This window comes from Alexandromys fortis, unplaced genomic scaffold (assembly GCF_014885135.2).
Source record: "Alexandromys fortis isolate MF-2015 unplaced genomic scaffold, M_Fortis_MF-2015_v1.1 scaffold_21, whole genome shotgun sequence".
Classification (NCBI taxonomy): domain Eukaryota; kingdom Metazoa; phylum Chordata; class Mammalia; order Rodentia; family Cricetidae; genus Alexandromys; species Alexandromys fortis.
The window spans coordinates 8,909,984-8,924,596 of NW_026067905.1; the positions used below are offsets into that span (position 1 = coordinate 8,909,984).

Consider the following 14,613-nt stretch of genomic DNA (forward strand, 5'->3'; position numbering starts at 1 on the left):
GCATGTGTACACACACACACACACACACGCCCATGCGAGTTGATAATACCTTTATTTCTTCCCTTCCTGCTTTGCTATTCTTATGGATTTCTCCTTTAAAAAAGTGATATCCTAGAACCTTGGTTTTGTAGTTAATTTTCTAGAAGAAAGAATAAAAAACTGCTATTTCATACATACCATCTAACTTCTGACTTTGCAGTTTCTGCCTCTGCAGGAGATCTTTTCCTGTCTTTCCTGTAATACAGCCTTCTGGCCTGCTGCTCTTCAAGGAAGGGCAAAAGACTGGCTTTACCGGCTCTTCCTGTTTGTCCAGGATCTTTGTTTTCACATATCAGAATCCAGTCTTTTAATCAAAATAGCAAACATTAACTGACGTGAAAGTGGGTTGTATGTGTAAAGACCATATGTAAAGTAAATAAATGCTGACTAGGTACTTTTTTAAAATAAGTAATTCCTTGTGCTTGTCACTGTAGTGCTGGGTCAGATGTCCTGGACGCCCTGGGCAGCAGAGATACCTTAGCTTTTCTCTGGCACAAAGGACTCTTTTTTTTTTTTTTTTTCCTGACAACTTACCCTTAGACTCCTTTCTAGTTAAGGATTTCTCATGGATCAGAACCAACCAAAGAAACACCTTCATTTCAGTGCTTTTAGGGCCTTTCTGCCCTCCCCTACTTTCAAGGAACCAAAAATACGAGATAAAATTAGTGCCTTCTCATGGATATATTTGAGTTCCTTCAACCATGGGCCAAAAGCTCAGGTCTTGAGAGGTACGTTCTTTTCTTTTGTTCTAAAGTGAACAATTGGCTTGGTGATTTCGATGAGAAATGATTTGTATAAGATCCTCATCCTGGTTTTCTCAAGCCACTGGTCAGTTTGTAATTAAGCAGGCATTGCAGTCACTATTTCTGTCCTATATTTATGTCACAGAAGCCATAAGCTTCAAATATCAATAAGAATTATAACTAAAGACTTGATAATGTTCTATTCAGACTATCAAATTATGATGGTTTTATGATTTGGGTTTACAGTAGTAGTAACTGTTTAGTGTTGTATTTAAGTATTGTAGGCAATTCCTGTTTGAACAAGATATAGAATTGTTGGCTATAAAGGAAACCAGAAACCTATTTTTACAGGTGAAGTCAGGTCATTCGAGATCTGGAGATCTGGTCCTATTTTGGTGAGCAGGAGAATGACTTCTACTTTACTATTCAACATAAAGGAGACTCTTGAAGCAAAGATTCCTAGAAGACAGTGGAACTGTACACACACAGGACTCATGCACGCTGTGTACATTGGACACTGTGTTAAAAATTGTATGAATCCACCTATCATGGTCTAACAATAACAATTCAGTAGAAGAATGCACATAAAAAGATGTCTTCAGCATAAATATTTAGGTGTTTTTTTTAAATTATTTCACATGGAAGGGCTTCTGTAACCTATAGTTTCCAAAACTAGAAAATGGCTGGATATGCTACAAGACTCAAAAAGCTTCCCCCAAAGTCTGCATAGCACTGGCTGTTGAAGTTCACAGGTATCGCTAAGAAGGCTAAGATATCACTCTTGAAGACACCAGATTTTTAAAGCATTATTTCAGAGTTTATACTGTGCTTATTAGGATTGTTCTCTTTGCAAAATAAAATGTACTGGGTTATGGCAAAAAGGAGTTGTTGCCATCTCTTTTTATTGGCAAAACTCAGATATTCTCAGGTAGAGCTGTACCCAGTGGAAGGCATATTTGGTTAGTTTTTAGGGACTTTGACATAGTTGGTTTCTTCTGATAGAGCATGCTGTGACCATCCATCAGGGCTTTGAGGAGGGTCTCCTTCTGGGTGAGTCACCTGAGACATCTGAATAGCAGTTCTAAAAATTTACTTTTGAGCTCCTATAATCTCTGAGAGTCTCACAATTCATGCATACTTGGCTTACAGTTTTTGCAAGTTGCAATTTTGGAACTAAGAGTAATGTTAATATGCCTACCTTCTCTTCTGATTTTTCTACTAAGGTTTAAAATAGTCTTATGTTTATTCATTGATTTATGATGCATATGGGGATGTACCTGTGCCCCTGCATGTATGTGGAGAGCAGAGCACTGCTTGTGGTGGGGGTGAAGGCTCTCTTTTTGTCATGTGGGTTCCAAGAATAGAACTCAGGTTGTCAGGATTGGTGGCCAGTACCTTTACCTACTGAACCAATCACTGCTGCCCTCCCCACCTAAAATTTAATGCATCAGAATAAATTTTAGAGTCTTTAAGCGAGGGAGGGGGCAGGGGAATAGTGGCGGTGGTAGGTGGTGGTAGAGGTGGTGGAGGAGGAGATGGTGGTGGTATGTGTATCTCATGGAGTCCTCTTTGCCTCTGGTTCACTGTGCAGTCAAGGATGACCTTTAACATCTTATCCTCTTACTTTCACATGCTGAGTGTTGGGATTACTGGCATGCACCCCCAAGTTCCATTCTGTGCTGATAGAGCTTGAACTCAGGGTCTTGTGCATGCTTGACAGGTGCACTGTCTACTAAGCCCCATCACCCACTCCACCCCTGCTGCCCTGAGTCTTTAAGATGCCTAAGGAACTTTTTCACCGTAAATACTCAATTGCCCTGAATGCTCTGAAGACAGTTCTGACCACTAGAACATAGGGCAGCAGAGGCTGGAAGGAAGTGAGAACTGAGAAGCTGGGTTGCAGTTCTCTGCCAGTTTGCAGCAGGCTGTGCTTGCCATCTAGACCTGTGGAAGAGATGGCGAAACACAAATAGAAGCTACCTTGCCAATGTACATGGTTATGTGGATAATGTGTGGCTACTGTCAGCTAAGGACAGTTTCTTCAGACAGTTGTCTCTCTTCTGCTTCAGGGTGTTCTCCACTAAACTCATCCTGTGACCCTCTGCCACCTCCTGTGTAAGCAGTCTCCTTCTCCAGTGCCTTAGAAAGCCATGTGTTCATTCACTAACCACTTAAGAGTTTGCTCCTGTCCCCAGGGTGGCTGTAGTGCCAGGGATACAGTGAAAAGCAAAAGAAATATAATTTCTCCTGGTGTTTAAAGCATAGGAGCAGGACATGTAAGTCCCACACATATGGGTTACAGTGCCAGGGAGTGTAGCAGGAGGAATGAAACAGTGGAGGCGGTGAGATGGAGCAAGTGGGGCAGAGTTGGGTCTGTTCACTGTGATGTGCATTTGTGACTAGAACCACATCAGGCTAGGACCTCAGAGTATAAAAACAGACAAGGCTAGCTATATTAAAGATATACAGGGAATAGTAGTTAATTTTGGTTCTGTATCCAAGTTAACAAAAAAAAAATAAATACTCTCTAAGTTCCTCCTGTGTATTCTAGAAGTGCAGTCTTGTCTGCCAGAATTTCTGGTACAAACTGCAGCTTTTCATAGCCTCTCACATAGGTTCTCTATCTTAATTTTGTCTTACTTTGCTCACAGACCTATATGAATGACTCTGTGGGCCAGTTTACCCCAGCTAGTCTTCTAATTTTTCTACCAAAATATGTGCATGGATCAGTCTGTCTGCTTGTCCTTTCTGAGTGTCCTCTCTGTGTCTTCCCCATGTGCTTCCAACTAGAAGCTTCTGTGTAAGGCTCTTCCTCTTCATCAGCCCATCTCTTCAGAGTATGTGCTCTTGGGACATGTAAAAATATACAAGAAGGGTTTAGAAAGAACACAGATTTTAATGCCATTCAAATTCAAGTCATACTTGTTATATTAGGTGTTTAACCCACGATTGAGCTCTCCAAACCCTAGTGCTATTAGCTATACATTATTGTAAAGATTAGGAATAATCTGAGCCATGTGGCCACATAAAATTGGCTAGAGGAAAAAAAAAACCCGCCCCAGGGTAAGCTGGAAGAGAGGAGAATGACCTGAAGTAATGAACAGCATGCACATCCCCTTCTCTACGGTTGTCTGTTTTCTGATTTGCAGGCAGAGGACAAGGCAGACGTGCTGAATAAGGAGCTCCTCTTGACCAAGCAGAGGTTGGTGGAGACTGAGGAAGAGAAGAGGAAGCAGGAGGAGGAGACTGCCCAGGTAAAATGCACAGGCAGGGTTTTTCTGTGTGTGGATACACTTACAGGAAGTTGCTTAATATTGTAAAAATAAATAAATAAATAAATAAATGTAAAATTGATTTTTGTTTTTCCTCCTAAATAAAGGGAAATGATAAACAGTAATTCTCCCTTTGAACATCTTTTAGGAGTTTGCCTTCACTGAGATGTCTAGCAGGAATGTTGAGTTTTTTCTAGATTTAGTGACTTTGAGTTATGATCCAAGAGCTTTGATGAATCTGGAGATTTTCTGTTATATTTCTAAGATCATTGTCACTACTGAAGAGTTGTGAACGCTGCTGAACTGGGAGCCTGTAGTGGTTTCTGCCTGGCTCTGACAGGGGCCTTGGTCTCCATCAGTAGCTTCAGTTTCCTGAGTCACAGTGCAGTGCTGGAGATGACATTGTAGAATTACTCATAGCCAACAACATCTCCTGCCCAGGACATGACTAACTTCCAGAGGGAGAAGTCTTCTGAAATCATGAGTTTCTTCCTGAGGAAAATTCAGTAATACTAAATATAAACTGAATTTATTCTCAAGATTTTCAAAGGCCTACATCCAAGCCGCCAGAGAAAAGTGTCAGTGAAGACACATATGGAGAGAGATGTCATCAGCACCTTCCAAGAGCTATAAAAAAGTTCTGTGATTTTTTTTTCCATTGAAATATGTTAAAAAGATGAATTCATGTCAGCAACTCAAATTATGAATCAGAAGAATTCATCCTTTTGGGTTTTTTAAGATTTGTTTTATCTTCATTTATGTGTGTATTTTCATTATGTGTTTGTAACTCTATATGTCATATGTGTGTGGGTACCCACAGAGGTCAAAAGAGGGTGTTGGATTCCCCAGAACCAGAGTTACAGATAGGTGTGAGCCTCTTGACAAGAGTGCTAGGAACTGAATTCCGTTCTCTACACGAGCTCTATGTCTTCTTTTCTGCTGAGCCATCTCTCCAGCCCTAGTAATTAATTCATCTTTTTTATTCTGTGTGTGTATTGAAGATTAACCAGAGCTATTTTTTGTTTGCATTCCTGTTTGGCCAGCAACTTGGCAGAATCCTGGTACCTGAGCATTTTCATTACTTAACCTTCCCCTATCCTAGAATTCTATAGCTGCTGGTAAAAATAATAATAACAATAACTGTGGCTGCTGGTACAATATTTATAAGTTAGCATGACACTGACTAAAACAAATGTCCCAGTGTTGTGTCACTTTTTTCCTTCTATCTGGTTTCCTGAACCTTCTTCCTTCTTAAGAGCTCTTATCTTCCATCCCTTCCTGACTCCAAACCTCTTACCCCTGCAATGTCAGTGGCAGTGGGGACAATAGACAGGGAGAACAAAATATAGCATAGCATCAAGAGTAACATACTTTGAAAATGGTGTTGACCTGGCAGTTTGTTGTAGACTCACAATAAAGACAGCTTCTGAACTGATACTTAACTTAGCAATACATTTATCAAGTACCTGAAAAGCAGAAGCAGTTTTATCATAGGACCACTTGTATGTCTTCCACTTTATAGAAAAGAAACCCTTCTCCATCTCTATAATTGGTAGGTTTTGAATTATGGAAATTAGGAAGATTTATATGTAGATGTTTAGGGAAATTGATTAACATTTTAACTGAAGGACTAGAGATATGGCTCAGTAGCTAAGAACACTTGCTGCACATGCAGTGAACCAGAGTTCTCAGCATCCAAGTTGGGCAGCCCACAACCAGCTGTTACTCCAGGCCTAGGGAACCCGCATCCTCTTCTGACATTCACTGGCACCAGCACACATATGCATATCCACATACACAAAATTAAAATCTTTAAAAAGAAAACCAAATTTGTTGGTCCTAATGTCTGTCTCTCTCTCTCTCTCTCTCTCTCTCTCTTTCTCTCTCTCTCTCTCTCTCTCTCTCTCTCTCTCAGCTAAAAGAAGTCTTCAGGAAGCAGCTAGAAAAGGCAGAATATGAGATAAAGAAGACTACAGCTATCATTGCTGAGTATAAACAGGTAATATGCCATGTGGGTTTTCAGTTATATTTTTATAAAAGCAATTGCTTTTACTTAGGGTTTTTGTTTGTTTGTTGTTTCCAGAGACAATTTCTAGATTTATTGAGAACAGTGTCTTACTTACTCCCTACTCTGCAGTAGGCAATGATTGGATTTGCTTGTTGGTAACTTGAGAAACTTAGCACACAAATACTACCTGTTGGGTTTTTGTTGTTACTGTTGTTATTCATGTTGGATAGCTTCTATGGGATAGGAAACAGTCCCATCAGGACTCTTTTCTAGTAGGTCACATTGGTAACATTTGCCTTATTGCAAAGCTTGGTAACTATATTAAATGGCAGTATCTAGGGGAATATGTTATCATCTGCTCTCATGGTTCAAAAATGGTGCTTACAGTTTCAGAGGTTTAGTCTTTTATGGCAGGAAGCGTGGTAGCACGCAGGCAGACATGGTGCTGGAGAAGGAACCGAGAGTTCTAATCTGGAACACTGGCCAACAGGAAGAGAATGCCACACTGGGCTTAGCTTGAGCATCTGAGATCTCAAAGCTCACCCACACTGACACACTTCCTCCAAAAGGCCTCAGTAGTAGCCCAGTAAGGCCACACCTCCTTATAATATCACTCCTTGGTGCCAGGCATTCAAATTCGAGTCTGTGAAAGCCATTCCTATTCAAACCAGTTCAAAGAGTTAAAACAGAGGAGACACAAGGGTTTGTTTGGTTAATATTTGTTTTGCTAGAAAGGACAAAGGTAATTTTGAGATTTTTTGGGATGATTAGATGCAAATCAGCACAGGCAGCATTGAGACTGTGAACCCTGGAATCTGTCGTCACATGCAAATGAGTTTTAATTGCCATGTCATACTTCTATATTCCAGATGCATAGCCATACGAGGCTTTTAACATGGGTTAAAACATGTATTTAGAGCCTCATGCTCGCTTAGCAGTCTCTTACTCACTGACCATCTTTCCAGCCCTTTATTATTTTAAAAATATTAACTAGAAGTTTTTTTGAGGGGCTAGAGAGATGACTCAGCAGTTAAGAACACTTGTTGCTCTTACAGGAGGCCTGGGTTCGTTTCCCAGCACCCACATGATGACTCACAACCATCTATAGCTCCCTTCTAGGGAATCTAGTGCTTTCTTGTGACTTCTGTGGACACTGAGCACACATGGGGTACACACACATACACTCAGGCAAAACACTTATATACAGAAAATAAATCTAGATAGGTCATATATGTTAATAGTCCAGTGTTCTCTTTAAAATTTGATTTTCCTTGCTTTTCATTCATGTTTCTATTTTGTTTCATTATTTTTAAGATTTATATCCATTCATTTTTGTAAAAGAAAAGATTATTTTAGTCAATAGATTTGAACATCCTACCTTTTCAATATTTTCACCCTGGAAAGCATTTTTTTTCTTCTTGATCCCAGTACTTACTAACACCTTATTTCAGAACCAACTGTTACATAGACTTTTATTAAATGTGTTCTTCCTGCTTGTCAGGTACTAAGTAGTTATAGACCTACACATCCATTGTTTTTGTTTGATTATTGTAGCATAGCACTGTTTAGTCATGAAGGAACTAAGCGATACTTAAGGAAAGCTATGATTGAAAAGAGATATTCTGGGGCTAGAGAGATGGCTCAAAGATTAAGAGTACTGATTGTTCTTCCAAAGGTTCCAAGTTCAATTTCCAGCAGCCACATGGTGGCTCACAACCATTTGTAATGAGATTTGGTGCCTTCTTCTGGCCTGCAGGCATACATGCAGACAGAACATTGTATACATAATAAATATATCTTTAAAAAGAAAAGAGAGAAAGAGAATTCTGAAACCTTTGGGAATTGTTGCTGGTTCAGAATTCTTTTCATTGAATTCCCAGTATAACATTTTATGCAGAGTAGATTCTCAATAGAGATTCTATAGGTGATTCCACAGGGAGTCTATGAATTCGTTATTGCTAGCCATAGAAAACTAGTGACAGCAATAACCCCATCTACCCTATAATATATCTCTCCTGATTATGCTTCATGTTATACTGAGATCCAGAGTCCCCCAAAAATCAACAAGAAGACTGAGTCCCATGTAAAAAAGCAATGAGCCTTTATTCTTACACAAGTTTGCAAACTCAAACTCTGTTGTATCCAATATATTGGAGTGATTAGAGAGCCCCAAGCTCACTTAGGATTGGGTTTTTGTAGTAGCAAAAGTGGGGTGTCCTGGTAAAAAGCAATGGGTGTGTGCTGGCAGGTGATCCTATCTACAATGGTCGGAATGTTCAGAATTTCCTTTGCATGGTCTGGATGGTACCAGCTTATGGCTTTTGTTTGAAATGTCAGGTACTTCCCCTTAGATGCTGGATCTCCAGGGTGATGTCAGCTTATGGCTTTTCCTAGAACCTGGTGCTGCCTGCTATGGCAGCTGTGCGTCCTGGGCCTCGTGTGGCCAGGTTGCCCTGGGCCCCACACTTCACATGTGGAGCTCACAGTCCTGCTCATTTCACAGATGACGAGGGTTGCAGTGCTGCTTATTTCAGGCATGTTAGCTTGCTTTGTGAGTCGATAAACAGTCATGTCACCAGTCATTCTGTTTTCTAGTAAAGAAACTCTCTTCTCTGCCTTTAGATATGTTCTCAGTTAAGTACCAGGCTGGAAAAACAGCAAGCAGCCAGCAAGGAGGAGCTAGAAGCAGTAAAGGTAAGATGTGGGCTACTTCTGTTATATAATTCCTTCCAAATCCATCCTCAGAGACCCCTCTCCACTTCTTGTTTAATACACTTATACACTATGGAGAGTCTCCATCCTCTTCCCTGCACAGGGATGTCTTTCCTGATGTTTATGTTCCTATAAATGGCATGGGACTTCAGAGGCAGGTAGCAGGAAAGGAGAGAATAGATGAGCCCAGAATCTTGTGTCTTTCTTGGATGGTAGGAACCTGAGATGTTCAGTATCTCACACCTGACTGTTGCCTGAATTACAATCATCCTAACATTCTCTGGGACAGCAAATACTACTGACTGGAAAAACACTTGTTACTAACCAATTGATTTACCAAACAAAATGTTTTAATAATCAAATATAACATAGTAAAATATAATAAGATAAAACAAAAACTGTAACATTGGAATTGGACAAAACAAGCAGAAGGAAAAGAGCCCAAAAGAAGGCACAAGAATCAGAGATCCACTAGTTCTCACACTCAGGAATCCCACAAAATGTTCTTCTAGAGACTATATACCATTTATTTTTATGCTGCCCCCTGGTGGGTAGAATTCCTTATGTCATCTCTGTACTTGAGAAAAGTGCTTGCTCTTGTTTTTGTTTGTTTGCTTACTTGCTTACTTGCTTTGTTTTGGTTTGACCTTTTTAAAATTTTCTTTTGGGGAGGAGCTGCAGAGGTGAGGGAAGGATATGGAGGGACTGAGAGATCAGCGGAATTAGGGTGCATGATGTGAAATTCCCAAAGAATCAATAAAGAAATTATGTTTACATCTTTTTAAAAAGGAATAAAAGTAATGGGAACACTGAATTTAATCAAAACAATTTGTACAAAACTCTCAAATAACTAATAAAAATAACAGCATACCAAATGAATTGTTATTCTTAATAATATCAATATATTTTATATATTCTTAAGAATACCAGTACTAATACAGTGTTAGTTTACCAGATGTCTATTTGAATATATTCAGGTTTCATAAGTGTGTCCTAGGCAATTTGGCATTTAATAGGGTTGAAAAGTTAACTTATCTAATCTTGCTTTTCTTCAAATAAAACATTGCCTCTGTCATAATTTTAGAGGTTAAATAAAACAGTGTATATAAAGTACTTAGATTAATTTGGGAGACAATATATTTTATATATCCTATTAGGCAAGTGCACACACAAACAACATTTAGGAAATAGGGGCAGTTCTGCATTAGCTCATACTAACAATCAGCTGTAGAGAAGACAAAACCTAACAACTACATGCCAGAGGGCATTGGGAATACAGGACTTATAGGATTCAGTTAGAGAGAAGGACTTAAAAGACTATTCTGGAAAAACAATGTGAATGAAGATGTAAAATCAGCATTTTAGTTATTCCTTAGAGGAGACAAATATGACTAGGATAAATAGTAACTAGGAATGCAGAAACACATGAAGGTAAGATTGGCTAAAGAAAAGTGATGGTATCCTAAAAGGGAAAGGTGAACTTGTATCAGCCACAGAAGAGTGACTAGCATTTATTAGCACCTGCTGTGAACACCAATTGGCACTGCCCTAAGACTTTACGTGCATCTTCCCTTACATCTATCCTAGGAAATATACATGACTATCTAGATTCTGGTGGTTAACAGGAGGCCCCAAACAGGTGGTTCATTGAATTACAGTGCTAGTAATCAGTAGAAGTAGGATTTGAACCCAGAGTCAGACTCTAATTCATACTCTTGGTCATTAGCTGCCAGTGCTGTTTCTGCATCTCATTTGGTATGGTGTGGCAGTTTTTCTCCAGTGTCCTGTAACACTGTGGCATCACCATTTTATCCTCTACACACTAGTCACAATGATCATGCCCATGTACAAATTTTACTGCATTACTCTGTGTGTGTTTATACTTAATTACATATAACCAACTCAAAACAGCACTGGCTTAAACACAAAAGGTATCATTTTGTTTTTTTTTTTAAAGCAATCTAGTAATAGAGAAGTGGATCCTTCATCATTTGTGAACCATGTCCACATTATCCTAGTAAACAATAACACCAATGCTTTGAAAAGGAGCTCCTCTTGTTCACTGTACCCCCAGGGCTTCGATCCTCAAGGTCACATAAAAACCAAATTATTGACTGAAGCTTACACCAACATTCCTACACTCCAAACCAGAACATCAGGCCAGTGGAGATGCAAAGATGTAACAGCCTTATTCCAGCGGACTGAGATATTTCTAAGTGACCTTAGAAGCCTTTTGAACTACATTTCTACTTTTAGATGAGAACTTAATTCATGGTTACACGTAAATGCAAAGGCATCTAAGAAATATCACCATTTCTCTGGACATGCTACCAGAGCAAATAAAATCAGGGTCCTATTACTAAGAAAGGAAAGAAGGATATTGGGTAGGAGTCAGCATTGTCCACCACACTTATCCACCAGATTGCAGCTCATAGGGTGGTGAATCTATCTCTAGCATATGCTGGTGGAATGGTTTCATCATGGTATATGAGGACCTTTACTCCAGGTCAGAGAACTCTGATTGCTCACTTCTAGCTGCTGTATCCCCTATACTCTGCCTTCCCACTTCAGAGTCCTTGAGTTCTGTGAAACTGATCTCTATGTTACTTTCTCTGACAAAATGTGGCATCAATCTATTCTTTAATTTTGTTCAATCTAATGAAATTGTTTATCTGTGATTAGATACTCTTCACAGTAGACCAGTTGCCTAGTATGCATAAGGCCCCTTGTCCAATATTAAGTAACACCCCCCACACCCACATCACAAGGCAGATGAAAGAGGCTGGGTAGGTTGCTTGCCTACCTTAGCAGTTTTTCATTATTTGTAATCTAATAAAAGTCAGTATACATCTTACTTAGGTAACAAGTGTTTAGTTAATAAAAGTATGGCAGATGTAGCGCCTGCACTACAGGATGGTTCGTGAGCTGGGAAAGGGGGTGGAGATTTAAACACATAGAGACACAGAGACACAGGGACACATGTCATCCTTGAAACAAAAATGCCAACTTTATTGTGCTCCAGGGAAGCTTATATAGGGATCCTTAACTGATAGCCACGCCCCAGCTCTTGGGATTTCCAGCTGTAAAACCCACCAGAACCCACTCCCCTGCCATCAGGAACTCATGAGGGTCTCGTGCTCAGAGCAGCTGCAGGCAGAGGAAAACAAGTTGTTTACTCCATTCACTCCAAAAGGCAAAGGGTCTGAGGCAGGCAAAGAAAGGCAGATATTTAGTGTATTTTGTTTTGTGCCAGAACTGGGCTAATTATTGCCATAGGTTAAGAAGGAAGTTGGAGTACTGTTTTTTCCGTGTGTTCAGTGAATATTACTCAACAATAATGAGAGACAAACTGGTGAGGATGAGAGAGGTTGAGACTTGAGGACTTGGGGACTGAATGAGAAGTGCTAGAACATGTCAAATCAAGAATCTAATGATGGAGCTACAGGAGTAGCTAATGAAGAGATAGCACCAAAGCTATCAGGCCTAACTGGTGGAGCTACACAGACATGTAGTGAAGTTACTTTACATACATGTGAAAGGACTAGGGTTAACATTATGGACACGGTGAACTTCTTGTTACAGTAGCACATCAAAATAAAGTATAATATACTTTATGTGTGATTCATTTTTTGATAGTGAAGCACCAACAGTGCTGTCTTGAAAAGAATTGCTTGTTTGATGCGGTGTGCATGACTAGCAATGGGAGCTTATGGCACCTTTATTCCCTTAAGCGATAATGTTTGTCTCTGCTTAAAACCAAACCAAAGGACACACACATGGAGTTCCTGTTCTGGGACAGGTGGATTTTGTGACAGCACAAGTCCAACAGTGTCTTCAGAAACAGGGCCATGTTTAAAAGTCTTTAAAAGTCATGTATTCTTCAATGTTTGAAGATTGTGTGCCATTTTTAAAAATCATATATTGTGGGAAGTTGTTTAGCCTAGAAACTACAGTTTGATGTTGGGTGTCTCTTGTGTATTTCAGGGTAAGATGATGGCATGTAAACACTGCAGTGACATTTTCAGCAAGGAAGAAGCGTTAAAACCAGCCTCTGTAAGTGGAGAGGACCAGGGAATTGAAGCCGATGATGAGAAGGACTCGCTGAAGAAGCAGCTGAGGGAGATGGAGCTGGAACTGGCGCAGACTAAGCTGCAACTGGTGGAAGCCAAGTGCAAAATTCAGGTTGGTGATTTGATGAAAGGTCAAAGCATCACAACACAAACAACCCTGTTTCACTCGAGAGCATTTACACACCCATGTAGAACAACTACAAATTCAATATGTACTGGCAAAAAATCAGGAAAAGTTCTATTTTTAAATAATTCTAATGTACATATTGTTTTACCTTTGAAGATGAAAGTAAATTTGGTTCATAAGATGGCATACTTACTTTTTTTAAGATTTATTTATTATGTATACAGTGTTCTGTCTGCATGGAATACTTATTTTGATAAAATAAATTTTGGCTGAATATTTCATGCTATGGGACAAAAAAATATTCTCAATGTTTTAGAGTTGATTCATACTTTAATTTTGTAATTGTCAATTCTGAGAATGCCACTTCAAATAAATACATAATACCAGGATGTCAGAAATATGTTCTAGGCCATTTCAGAAACTATAAATTCTGTTCTAATCTCAAGATAAAACTCATTTCATGGCTTATTTTTAATGAAATTTGCCAGCAACTCAAAGAGCTGTGTGTGTGTGTGTATAATTTTTAAAAATGTGTGTGTGTGTTAATGTATGTATGGGTGTTTTGCCTACATGCATGTCTGTGCACCACATGTGTGCAGTGCCTGTGGAGGATAGAAAAGCTCACTGGATCTCCTGGAAATGGAATTTTACAGATGGTTATGAGCTACCATGTGTGTGCTAGGAATTGAATCTGGGTCCTCCAGAAGAGTAGCCCTCAGACAACATTCTTTTGAAATCAAACATGTCTAACACAATACAATCCAGAGATATATCAATTTGATATTTATGTGCTAAAGAATGGTGGAAAATAGTAAAAATTGTTTCTATAAATATATCACTACTATGTTTCTTTTTCTATTTTTTGGTTTTTCTAGACAGGATCTTTGTGTAGTCCTGGCTGTCCTAGAACTAGATCTATAGACCAGGTTGACCTCAAACTCATAAAGATCTGCCTGCCCGCCTCCCAAGTGCTAGGATTAAAGGCATGCACCATCACTATCCAGCAAACCACAATGTTTCTATAAGAACAGAAAGTTTTGTATGTACAATAAAAAGCACTGCAACACATAACATACAGTTGTCTAAAATCTGAGCCAAAGTGTTTGAAGTAGCATTTGTTGGTGCTGCCTGGCATGACTTCCTGCCCAGTGCAACATGCACATGTTGTATTCAGAACTAAGGCGGAAGTGAAGTCACATGATGGAATATGTACAAGTATAGACAGAAACACCTCAGATTCATTATGCATTCGGTTTTAAATTTTTTAACATTGCCAAATTTTTGTCATGGTTTTCCCCGCTCCTATATTCACTTACATGACCCCACATGGTAGAGGGTCTCAACACATACTTTAAGAAGCTAGACTGAATCAGACATTGAGGCACCCACCTTTAATCTCAGCATTCAGGTGGTGGAGGCAGGAGTATCTCTGAGAATTTGAGGTCAGCCTGGGTTATGTAGTGAGACCCTATTTTTTTTTTTTAACATAGAGGAGTTTATTCAGAGAAAAGGTTCAAAATGGACATTGCATGTGATTTGTCTATGTTTGAAAGACAATGATGACTTTCTCCCCCGGAGTTGTACTTTAAATACAGTTTTTTTGTTTGTTAATTGTAGCTTGGAGATGACTGTTTTTGCTTTC

At 39.3% G+C, this 14,613-nt stretch overlaps 1 protein-coding gene across 4 annotated transcripts in view; it reads left to right on the forward strand.

The window, feature by feature from the left end:
- Rabgap1l (RAB GTPase activating protein 1 like) overlaps nucleotides 1-14,613 on the forward strand; it is a 262,467-nt gene that overhangs the window by 241,201 nt on the left and 6,653 nt on the right. For all 4 annotated transcript variants that reach the window (XM_050135138.1, XM_050135141.1, XM_050135139.1 and 1 more), the window contains exons 5-8: nucleotides 3,932-4,036; nucleotides 5,970-6,053; nucleotides 8,685-8,756; nucleotides 12,759-12,956. In XM_050135138.1, coding sequence (XP_049991095.1) covers nucleotides 3,932-4,036; nucleotides 5,970-6,053; nucleotides 8,685-8,756; nucleotides 12,759-12,956 — 459 coding nt within the window. The remainder of the gene's footprint in view (nucleotides 1-3,931; nucleotides 4,037-5,969; nucleotides 6,054-8,684; nucleotides 8,757-12,758; nucleotides 12,957-14,613) is intronic.